Source organism: Myxocyprinus asiaticus, chromosome 48 (assembly GCF_019703515.2).
Source record: "Myxocyprinus asiaticus isolate MX2 ecotype Aquarium Trade chromosome 48, UBuf_Myxa_2, whole genome shotgun sequence".
Taxonomy (NCBI): domain Eukaryota; kingdom Metazoa; phylum Chordata; class Actinopteri; order Cypriniformes; family Catostomidae; genus Myxocyprinus; species Myxocyprinus asiaticus.
Genome location: NC_059391.1, coordinates 15,253,850 through 15,265,735, shown reverse-complemented (window position 1 = coordinate 15,265,735; position 11,886 = coordinate 15,253,850). Strand labels below are relative to the sequence as shown.

Here is an 11,886-nt window from a genome sequence, read left to right as displayed (position 1 = left end):
AATGACAGAATTTTCATTTTGAGTGAACTATCCTTTTTAAATACAGTGTACACTCCTCAGTATTTAGTAAGTAGTAAGCTAATTTTCCATTCCAAACAACCTTTTAAAAGATTTATAGATTTTAACATTACATTTTTTTTTTTTACATCGTTACATACTTTTGTCCTGTTTGTGCAGTACAGTAAATGTTTGCACAGCAATAAATGAAACGGGTAAAGGTGGCATTACTTTTAACCTGCACTTGCCCACACTCACCTTCCTCTGGTATGATGTGCAAGGTGACAGTAAGTCCAGCGTCTTTGATGAGCTTGACGATGTCAGCGTGAGGCATGTTGATAATAGACTGACAGTTGACGGCCATAATACGGTCACCAACTTTCAGTTTTCCACAGCGATCGGCTGGACTGCCCTCGATGATGCGACCGATTTTATGTGGCACAGCTACAAAACACATGAATAATTCTCAGAAAAAATGCACGTAAAATACCCGGGTCACATTTCACCCAAAAAAATACTTTCTACAAGGTTCTATTTGTAAACATTAATAAATGCATTAAGTATCATGAACTTACAGTTACAGTATTTATTAATCTTGATAACTGTTAATTTATGGAAATACTGTTCAGTGTTAGCTCATGTTAGTTAATAAGGCATTAGCTAATGTTAACAAGTTTAACTTTTAAATATGTGTTAGTATATGTTGATGTTAATTAACACTAACCATGATTAATAATGTATGTGCTGTTCAAATATTGTTCACTGTATATATATGTTAACTAATGTAGTTAACTTATGTTAACAAAAACAACCGTATTGTAAAGGATTAATGAGAAATTATATTTTGCATAAAGAAAGTGAAGCCTATTTTAGGACCACATTTCTCATTACTGTGTGCAAAAAATAATGCTATACCTACTATTTAAACTAAAATAATACATTTCACATAAGTGACTTTAATTTCTGATTTAATCAGTATACACCAGTTTATAATTTTTTCAATTTATAAATTAAATTATAATGAATATGGTAAATAAATAATTACATTTTTAAATATTATAATATTAAATTATAAATAAAATGTATACTTATAAATTACTGTTATACATTGTATTAATTACTGTAATACAGTAAATATGAACTATATTACAGTAATGAGAAATCTAATGAGAATCATCATTAAGAATAATGGGAATAAAAAAAACATTACAGCAAGGAGAAATTAGAGGGGAAAATTTGCTTATTTCTTACTTTTGATTTTGGAGGGAAATATAAGCTGAACATGTTCTTGACAGATTTCGAGAGATTCATTCGAATATGGATAGCATGCATCAGCTTCCTTCCTTCAAAAAGAAATGACTTGCAAAGCGCTGATATCCAATAAAGCTAAGATGAATCTTGATGCCTTAATCCTTGTGGACTGTCTTTTCTGACACATGTAGAGCTCGATCCCAAACTTACAATACTGTACATTCTGCACTTTAAACTGAACTTAGTCTACTATGATAAATAGTCTAGGTTAATAAAAATGACCTTTTAATCCATTACTGTGTAAATTTCACACCATGTTCACCAAAGCAGCAGGTTTATCTCAACTAGATGTGAAGGGAAGACTTACTTATAGTGGTTGTGGTCTCTGGTCGGTTGAGGGAGCTGATGATGACAAAACCGAAGCCTTCGCTTTCCTTGCGGTGGATAACTACATCAGTTGTGGGAGGTAAGTTGACTGGGCACACTGCATGGCCCCGGGGAGAGCTGTTCTGATTTGCCACTGCACCGTTCTCCTCGCATGGCTGGCCTGCAGGTGGCAGCACACACAAGATCAGCTGATGCGCAGCAATTTGACTCGAGGTATAAAACAGAAAAAGCTGCCACCAATGAATGCAATTTTTCTTGCTGATAGTCTAACAAACCAATAAGGGGAAAGAAGTAGTTTCCCATGACACTTGTCCTATATATCTATATTGAAGGAATAGTTTACTCTAAAATGAAAACTCTGTCATCAATTACTCTCCCTCATGTCATTTCAAACCCTAGGCAAAATATCAGCCTCAGTCACCATTCACTTCCATTGTATGGAAAAAGATGCACTGAAAGTGAATGGTGACAGAGGCTGTCATTCTGCCTAGCATCTCCTTTTGTGTTCCAAGGAAGAAAGTCATATAGGTTTGGAACAACATGGGGGTGAGTAAATAATGACAGAATCTTCATTTTAGGTCAAGGATCCCTTTAATGTTTTGCCATGCTCTCACCCTGCTGCGGCAGAACTCTTCTCCTGACGGTCAGGGTGACCTGTCCGTTACGTGCAGCTGCGTGCATGAGGTCGATGACGTAGCGGTGTGGTCTCCCCGCCACAGGCATCCTGTCAACCGAGACCAGCTCATCTCCCGGACGCAGCCTGCCATCCCGCTCCGCAGGACTGTTCTCAATGATTGCTCCAATTACAATCTGTGGAGAAAAATCAGTCATCACGTTAATGTGAACTGACGTTCATAATCTCATCATCATATTATCACTGACTTTACGTGTTCAAACAAAAGTTGATGGGCTAATATGGGTTTAGCCTTCCAGAAAGTTACAGCTAGTATTTACAGTATTTATGAACAATAAATTATAACACACCTGATTTCAGATGATCAAAGACTAGTCAAGAGATAACTGTGGCTTGAATAAAACTTGCATTACTCGCCATTTGGTCAGTAACTTCATAAAAAACTGCATATAGTTCATGGAATAAATAGCAAAAAATATAGTATGACCCTAACTGTTTTTTATCTGATGTAAGTGATGTGATTCAAATTAATGATATATAAATGGTGTACTACAATGCTCTACTAAAAGATCAGAGACTGTTGCAACTTGCACATCTATTAGCTCAGTGTAAAACTGATCCTCATCAATTTATGCTAGATGCCTGACATGTTTGTGGTGATATACAGTATATGTGAAATATTCCTCACATTAAGCCACAAAAACATAAACATTAGGAACAAAACCACAATGGGTCTTAATTTTTTTCTGAGGGATGGAGACTGATGCTGAAAGTGACGCATCAACCTGTGCTGTATATAATATAAAAATACTAAATAATTCCTTTGTCATAGTGACACAATATATATATATATTTAAAAATGGCAAGTAAGACAATTTTCTTAATTCACTAGCTACTGCCAGGGGGGCAAAAAGTTAATTTTGGACCTAGAATACTGAATGATTACTATATTGTATGGTAATACTGGATGTCCAAAATAACATGGTATTGCCATAGTGTTTTTTTTTTTTATAAGTGTGGTAGCTGAAAGAATCAGTGTGTCTGTTTCTTTCTGCTGCTCATGGAGCTGTACAGATATGAACCAGTGGGTCGGTCACTAGTATCTGTTTATCCTGCCCCATACGAGCCTTGTCACGGGCCTCCGGACTCACTGCCTGCACCGCCTCATCTCCACCCAGGATCCTGAAGCCAAAGCCGGTCTTCTCTCGCAGGAGATGAACCTCTACTTCCTGGTACTCCACACCTAAACAAGAATCACAGTTTAGAAACTGCACAGAGAAGTCAAGTTTGTTTTAACTAGTGGTGTTTGCTAAGGCAATTATATTTATAATATAAAATAAAAAAATCCTACTGAATTCAACCTCTAATTAAAATGTATCAGTAAGATTTGTTCACAACACACAGTAAAAAAATAAATAAATAAAAAAATAAGACTTTTACGATAACCTCTAGAAGATATAAAAATGCAGAACAACAGCCATCTCTAGCTTTCTGATCTCATTACATCACATGAGTAGCATCAAATCATGTTTGACAAGTTTGAGAGCAGAGCAGGACATTAATAGGACAGCACAGCCATCCTAAAATCTAAACCTAAACACAAGCTCATGGTTTAGAGAACTCTGCACATTATGTAGGTCATCTTAAAAACCAGTGTGGTGAACCTCATGATCTAGTGGAAGATGCAAGTGTAGTAGAAGACAGAGAGCTATTTATAGAGCACATAAAGCCACATGGGTTACATAAATTAGCTATTGAAATGCATGTCGGTGACATGTAGAAAAGAATAACAACACAATAGACTTGCCTGTAGAGTCCGTCACTGACCGAGGTGGAACTGGCTCTGTGAGGAAAAATGAAAACTAGCATCAGTGCAATTATTCAAAAATCCTATGTAGAATCACCTGGCTTTATTGTGATATCTGGTTTACACCAGGCCCATATGTATGTGAATCTCACGAACATGTCCGGGTCATATTTCCCCCCAAAATCAAAGGAAATTGCTGATTTTTTTAAAAGTTAAATAAAATAAAATAAAATTAAGTGATGAAAAAGTATGAAAATGTTTTGAACTTCAAAGATATTTTTTTGGGCATTATGCCATTTTGTTCATGACAATTAAGCAGCCACATTTTCCCAAACAATTCTCAATACTATAATGTGAAACAATCGCATTCTCATTACTGTAATGCAGAATTAAATGTTATTTTAATTACTGTAATGCAAAAAAAAATAAAAATAATTCTCTTTAGTAATGTAGAAAAATCTCATTCTCAGTAACATAATGTGGAGAAAATCTCTCTCTCTTTTTTTTTTTTTTTACTACCGCAGAGCAGAAAAAAAATATATATATTTTTTTTTTTACTACTGCCATGAGGAAAAAATCTCATTCTTATTACTGTAATGTGAAAAAAGGTATATTTTTTAAGTTGTAAAGTATTTATACATAATGCTAGCATATTTTACTACCTTTAAGCTGACTTACTACCTTTAAGCTGAAAACAAAATATTGTATTACACTAATTTATGACTGCAATTAAGTAAATATTATGGTAATGAAAATGACCACTGAGCATAATGAGTCAAAAGTAAAACATGCGGATGCATTACGGTAGGAGAATTTGGGGAGAAAATGTGCTTAATTGACAAGTAAATAATGTTAAAATGCAAAAGTCTTAATGATACTAAAATAGGCCCCCTTATTCTTTACAGAAAATATAATTTAGTATTTTTATTTTTATTTTGGTGGGAAATATGATCCACTGTTTTTGTGAGATTCACCCATGTATGTGATGTAACTTTTGCTTTAATTTGACTGAACTATTGTGCCCTCATGATCAAGTTATTTTTAAATTATTGCATAGAAAAGCAACTATATTGAGAAGATTCAGAAAAAAGCAGGATCTATAAAGATCTTTGACTTACGCCTGCTTTCATAAATGGCACGTGACTTCTCATAGAGGTCATAGGGGTCAGGTTTACCCAAGTGAAAGCTCTCTGTGTCTGGAACAGAGGAGCGATGCAGCATCTGGCCATGATGTGGAACGCCATGGGGGAGCAAAGTGGTCGACAAACTGGTCTGTGGGCTTCCTTGAGAGTCCCACTGCAAATAAAATACAGATACAAGACTGGTTTGAGTGGACACTGGTATGGAGTGTAAAACATTTGCCACACCACAGCTCTACTTAACAGTCAGTAAACAGCCATAGAAACTCTGAGTGTAGTAGAGAAGCCATTCCTCTATTTGATGTTAATTCAAATGGCTCAAAATCACACAATGCTAAAGAAATGCTAAAAAAAGCTAATATCTCTCAAGAAGTCCATGTAAAGTTAAAGTTGAGAACATTTTGTGTATCATAAAGGTGACCTCCATCATTATTCCTGCCTCTCTCTGTGCAAGAGAGTTTAACAGCCCAATTGCTCTTCGCAGGTTTAGCGGGGGAGAAGAATTAAGCCCTAAGAGAGGGACTAAAGTGTGAAGCGAAGTATCTGTGCTATAGTCATGCGCCCCAGGGGCTAATGGATCCTATTTCCTGTGAGCTGTTCATTTCACCTCTAGCTCACTGCTTAACCTGCCAATTCCATTACGAGGCCTGGATGCAGCTGAACTGGACAGTTTCCCGAAAAGAACGGATCTCACACACCAGGATTAAAGGGAACTCTCATAAAATCAGATATCACGGCCAGTTCTATAAACATCTAAATGTGCTAAATGAAATGGTGAAATCCTCTATGAGGCTTCAGAGAAACTTAACCTGTCATTTGGGGACCAAAAAAATCCTGCAATGCAATTAAGTAAAGTAAAGAGATCCATAGTGTTGATTAATTGTTTATCATTTTAGGACAGTTCACCCATCCTATCATTTTCTGCTCACTCTCATACCATTCTTTTTTTTTTTTCTTCTTCCATGGAACACAAAATATGTTATTTAACAGAATGTCCAGGTTTTAACATCCTTGGCATATTGGAAACAACATATATGGAGTACTTTTGGCCCTTGTAGTTCCTTTTTTGTCCTTTTAGGAGCTTGACAAACACCGGTAGCCATCTGTGCTAATTGTATTTAGGAGAGCAGCCTGGACATTCAGCTAAATACCTCTTTTTATTACCTAGCTCTCTGGAATACTTGATTATGATTGGTCAATCACAGTACTGCACTGTCTAACTGTTTTATTTAATGTCCAGCCAGGTCTCCTAAGCAACCAAATTGGCCCGGTTGCTAGGGAGGGAAGAGTCACATGGGGTAACCTCCTCGTGGTCACGATTAGTGGTTCTCGCTGTCAGTGGGGCATGTGGTAAGTTGTGCGTGGATCGCAGAGAGTAGCATGAGCCTCCACATGCGTAGTCTCCATGATGTCATACACAGCAAGTCACGTGATAAGATGCGCGGATTTGTGGTCTCAGAAGCGGAGGCAACTGAGACTTGTCCTCTGCCACCCGGACTGAGGTGAGTAACCGCACCACCATGAGGACCTACTAAGTAGTGGGAATTGAGCATTCCAAATTGGAAGAAAAAAGGAGATAAAAAAATAAATAAAATATATATATATATATATATATATTTTCTTTTATATTAGGAAAAAAATTGCCCCAAAGTAAAAAATAAAAATACCCCTGAAAATGTATTCCAGGGGGGAAATATTGCCCCTTAATTAAAAAGATAATTTCTGACATGACATATAATATGAGGGTGAGTAAAAGAGGACAGAATTTCTATCCCTTTAAGATTTAAAAGAGTGAATTGTAAAAGGAGATTTGTTTTTAAATCGGCAGTCCAGAGCAATAAAATCCCATGACAGCATGATTGAGTCTGGGGGTTTCGGGGCGAGAGGCGGAGGAATATCAATCGAGTATCACCTGCATAATCTTTGCTCGGAATAATTTCTCTTCATGATAAACACAAGCCTTCATGCACACGCATACTAAAAGAGGCACACTTTGCTGTCAGTTAATGCGCTTTGTTTGCTAATGCAGAAGCACAAGAGGCATACTGATTAAGCATGCCACTCGTGGCGACTGCGTTAATGCATCTGTCACCCGGGACATTTCCATTTCAGGTTTCATCACAGTGTTATCCAGTGCGGCACCAAACACGTGCTGAGACTAAGAACTTGCGTCTGCCATGTAGGCTGCAGTTTCTCTTTAAAGGGATAGTTCAAACAAAAATGAGAATTCTGCAGAATGTTGGTCTGAACCCATATAAAATACTTTCTTCTGTGAAACACAAGCAATTAAAAGTGAAACATGCAATGAATGTAAAAGGTGACTGAGGCTAACATCCTGCCAAATATTTCCTTTTGCATTCCTTGGGAAAAAAAAATGCCATACGGCTTTGGAAAAACATGAGGGTGAGTAAATGATGACAGAATTTTCATTTTTGGGTGAACTGTGCCTTTAACATTGCTCAGAGATTGATGGTGCTGTCTCTCCAGCTGAGGGATTTCGGCCATCAAAAGCTGATCCAAGATCAGAGTTAAAGGGCAGCTAGTTCCCAGAGGTGTGCAGGTGGTCAAATCCTCTTATGTTACATAAAAACACGATTTGATCATTTCTCCAGCGACGCTGATGCGGAATAACAGCTTTCGAAATGCTGTCGGCGTACCTGCCGAAACGGAGGAATATTTACCCATTCAAATGCACGTATTGGACAATATCCTATGCTGACATCCCTGACCAGAATAACAATGATGTTTTATTCTGTGTGACTTTCTGACAATGGCAACCCAATTTGAGACAGAAGACTCCTGAAAAATCATTTTAAAGGCAACAGTACACACTGTGCATATATGTATATATATATTCACCTGTACATTACTAGTATCTGATGTTACAACAGTTTAGTATCATAGCCAGTTCAAAGAGGGGAAAAAACAAACACAAATTTGAGAAATTCAATATTTGTAATCAGTTTACCTGTTTTGTGGGATCCCAAGGCGTGAAGAGGCCTAAGAGAGACAGAGAGACAGAGAGAGAGAGAGAGAGAGAGAAAGAGCGAGAGAGAGATATTAATATGACAAAAGAGATTAATGTGAGCTTCCCTCAAAGCGCTTATGAATGTGGTATAGTCAAGATTTTGTCTATTATACATTCATTAAAAATTAATGAATATTTAATAAATATTCTATAAAACTTGTTTGTGTTCGGCATAAGAAATAAAGTTATATGACTCTGAAACAACATGGGGGTGAGTGAATGATGACAGAATTTTATTAAAGTATGTGTATGTATGAGTGTTTGGAGGAGATCGTGGAAGCAATGCATTTATATGCCTAATTAAACTAACAGGATTACATCAGATGCTATATGACCAGGACAGAACTTGGCAGCGAAGGGCTAAATATAAAGCCTCTGGCAAATATGTACAGTTGTGCCACTCCATAGGGCCGCTTCCTCCCCCAACACCATATGGACAACAAAGAATGAAGAACATTGGAGTAGCTCACATGCATATTTCTCTAATCTTATATAGCTTATCTGTGACTCGTGTCATTATCAGTGTACAGTAAATATCGGTAGTGAAGCATGATAGTTCATATTTGGAAAAGAGTGAAAAGGAGTATGCTATTTCAAACATAGCAAAACATAAGAAGATTTAAAAAGGCACCATATTGATGACAAAGAATGAAGAACTTATCATTTCTATACAAGGACCGTTTCTTATTACTTCATTGCTTTAATCGGATTTAGCAGCTTTCGTGCACCCAGATGACCTTCAAAAAATAATCTTCAGAAGTTCATCAGTTAATCAGCATCTGTCACACAGTGTTTTAAGTGTCCTTAGGTTTCATTCATGCGATAAGTAAGACTGGCCTCTCTCAGGTGAAGTTTGAAAGGTGAGACAGACTGAATCAGGAGGGATTTGGGGTGACTGTCAGCTCGAGCACTCCCAGACATCTATTCTCAGATGGAATAGAGGCAAGAGGATGTAAGGGAGATGTCGGCACTGCTGAAATGCCACTGCCCTGATGATATTTCTGACAGTCTGGGGAGTCATAGAAGTATAGTTATCACCTCACCCCTGACTGTCTGCTCATACCTGAGATGTCAATAATCCAGACCAAAAAAATACAGAAGATGATGCACAGTGGATTCAAATGTGTGCACTGACCGGTGTACCAATAAGATTGAAAGGTTAAAAAGGAACAGAATTACTAGGTTTCCTATTCTGATTGCAGTAACGATTCTTTCAGCACTTTTGAGGAAGAAAATATTTGGAAATAAGAAATTCAATTCCTATTGTTTTTACTGCCCTCAGCAGCTCATTGCCAAATGATGAGATCATTTCAGATTTCGACAGGTCAGATATAAAAAATCCACAATAAGTTCAATACAATTCTTGCTATTTTTATTGCGGCACAGAAACAAAAATGCAATGATTGGTCCTAATTATTAATTTATATAATATATATACTGTATATTATATCATATTATTATGTAATTATAATATAATTATATAATATATAATTAATTAAATATGTAATAATATTTGTTTATTTTTTATTTATAAAATGTTATACATTTTACACATTTTAAAAGATATAATTTGTTGCTTTTTTTTTTTTTGTAGTGAGAGGTATTTTGTAAAAAAAAAAAGAAAAAAAAGAGCTGTAATGTATATTTATACATGTTGTTATAACAAGTTGCAATGTAAGGACATCAACAGCTGTCCATGTAATTGCACATCATTTGTCAAACACATGAACTCACACAAGTTTTTAAAGCACACAACAATTTCAAAATTCATGACTGTTTGTAGTTGATAATGTAGTACAAAATGGGAAAGTCTCTTCAAGGAATGTTAACCACAATCCTTGTTTTACTCATAAACTGAAAATTTGCTATTTAAAAAAAAACATAAAAAATCCCCAAGGCAACCTATGGCTCAAAAATCCTAATTCTTTTCCGGGTTTTAGGACTACAACCTGCAGCTCTATAAGAAACAGTTCTTGGTTCCCATCACAAGAATATCTGGATATTTGTCTTTGTTCTGGTGCGTGAAATTATGCTTGTCTTGACATTTATTTGGCCATTCACCCTGCTGTCTTAAATAGCTAGATGCATGTGGATTAATGTCAATTATGATAATATAAACTCTTCACATCACTAAGAATAAATTACAGCTATTCAATCAACATCTATTTCAGATCCTCACTTGGCTCGACCTGCAGTGCTGTATTACATTCCGATTTGCTTGTTCCATGAAAAAAAACAAAAAAAAACGCCCCCTTGCGCCAGTCGGCATTTGGATTCGTCTGCCTTTTTCTCTCCACTAGTTCAGTGTGGGAGCTCTGCTTTAATTACAGAACTAGGGGGAAGGAGCTGTGAACATGGCCGGTGCTGGCAGGGTGCTTGGCAGAATGCCGGCTCGGGAAGTGAATGGTCTCACACTTAGCCTGTGAGTCACCCAGGACTCTGTTACAATAGGCTTTAAAGTGTTCAAAGAGGTCCTTTAAGGCCGTAGCCTTTGATATAATCATGAAAGAGAGAGAAAAAGTGAGAATATGAGAACGTAATACTTGATTGATAGCGTTTATTTCAGACAATTTTCGGTAACACTTTACAATAAGGTCCCATTCGTTAACATTAATTAATGCATTAGGTATCATGAACAATATATTTTTTTTCCAGCATTTATAAACCTTAGTTAATGTTAGATAATAAAAATACAGTTGTTCATTGTTAGTTCATGTTAGTTCATAGTGCATTAACTAATACTAACATATACAACATTTAAATAAAAAAAATGTATCAGTATATGTGGAAAAAAAAGTTTATTGTTACTTCATGTTAACTAATGTTGTTAACTAATGTTAACAAATGGAAACTTATTGTAAAGTGTTACCCAAATTTTTTTCAGTATTTCACAATTGTTGCTTGTCAGATTGTACAATAAAAATAGTATGGTGAAACTGTGCCTAAAAGCACATCTTTTACTGTTTGTTAGACTGCACGATATGTGTTATAAGACTTTGGGTGATAAATCACAACACGTTCTGACATCCTCACTGACACGCAAAATGGAACTGGTATCGCACAAACCCAAACAAACCCTTGCGCTAATGATGGCAATTTTATGCCTTAAAGTTTTTTTTAAGGCAAATTGTCTGTTTTGGCTGGACAAAGAGGTCATGGATTGTTAATTTTTTTATAGCGAACAAAAATGTTTTGATATTTATGTAGAAAATCATACAGATAAGCTAGTATAAGCATTTTATTCAGTCAGAACTTCATTTGGAGGCTAAGATTCATAGAGAAGGCAATTAAAGGAATATTCCGGGTTCAATACAAGTTAAGCTCAATCGACAGCATTTGTGGCATAATATTGATAACCACAAAAATTTATTTCAACCCGTTCCTCCTTTTCTTAAAAAAAGCAAAAATCTGGGTTACAGTGAGGCACTTACAATGAAAGTGAATGGGGGCCAATCCGTAAACGATAAAATACTGTTTTATAAGTATATAGCCATAAGACATAAATAATATGCATGTAAACGTGATTTTAGTGTGATAAAATCACTTACTAACCTTTTCTATGTAAAGTTATAGCCAATTTTACAACTTCATTGCCATGACGATATAATGTCAACAAACCCTAAAACGACTGTAAAAATTATGA

At 36.1% G+C, this 11,886-nt stretch overlaps 1 protein-coding gene across 3 annotated transcripts in view; it reads right to left on the bottom strand.

Moving 5' to 3' along the window:
- The window catches only part of magi2b (membrane associated guanylate kinase, WW and PDZ domain containing 2b), a 109,613-nt gene that overhangs the window by 13,269 nt on the left and 84,458 nt on the right, over positions 1 to 11,886 (bottom strand). For all 3 annotated transcript variants that reach the window (XM_051692006.1, XM_051692005.1, XM_051692007.1), the window contains exons 12-18: positions 8,184 to 8,215; positions 5,195 to 5,372; positions 4,077 to 4,112; positions 3,421 to 3,512; positions 2,250 to 2,445; positions 1,616 to 1,795; positions 256 to 441 (exon numbers count right to left, since the gene is read on the bottom strand). In XM_051692006.1, the coding sequence (XP_051547966.1) occupies positions 256 to 441; positions 1,616 to 1,795; positions 2,250 to 2,445; positions 3,421 to 3,512; positions 4,077 to 4,112; positions 5,195 to 5,372; positions 8,184 to 8,215 (900 nt within the window). The remainder of the gene's footprint in view (positions 1 to 255; positions 442 to 1,615; positions 1,796 to 2,249; positions 2,446 to 3,420; positions 3,513 to 4,076; positions 4,113 to 5,194; positions 5,373 to 8,183; positions 8,216 to 11,886) is intronic.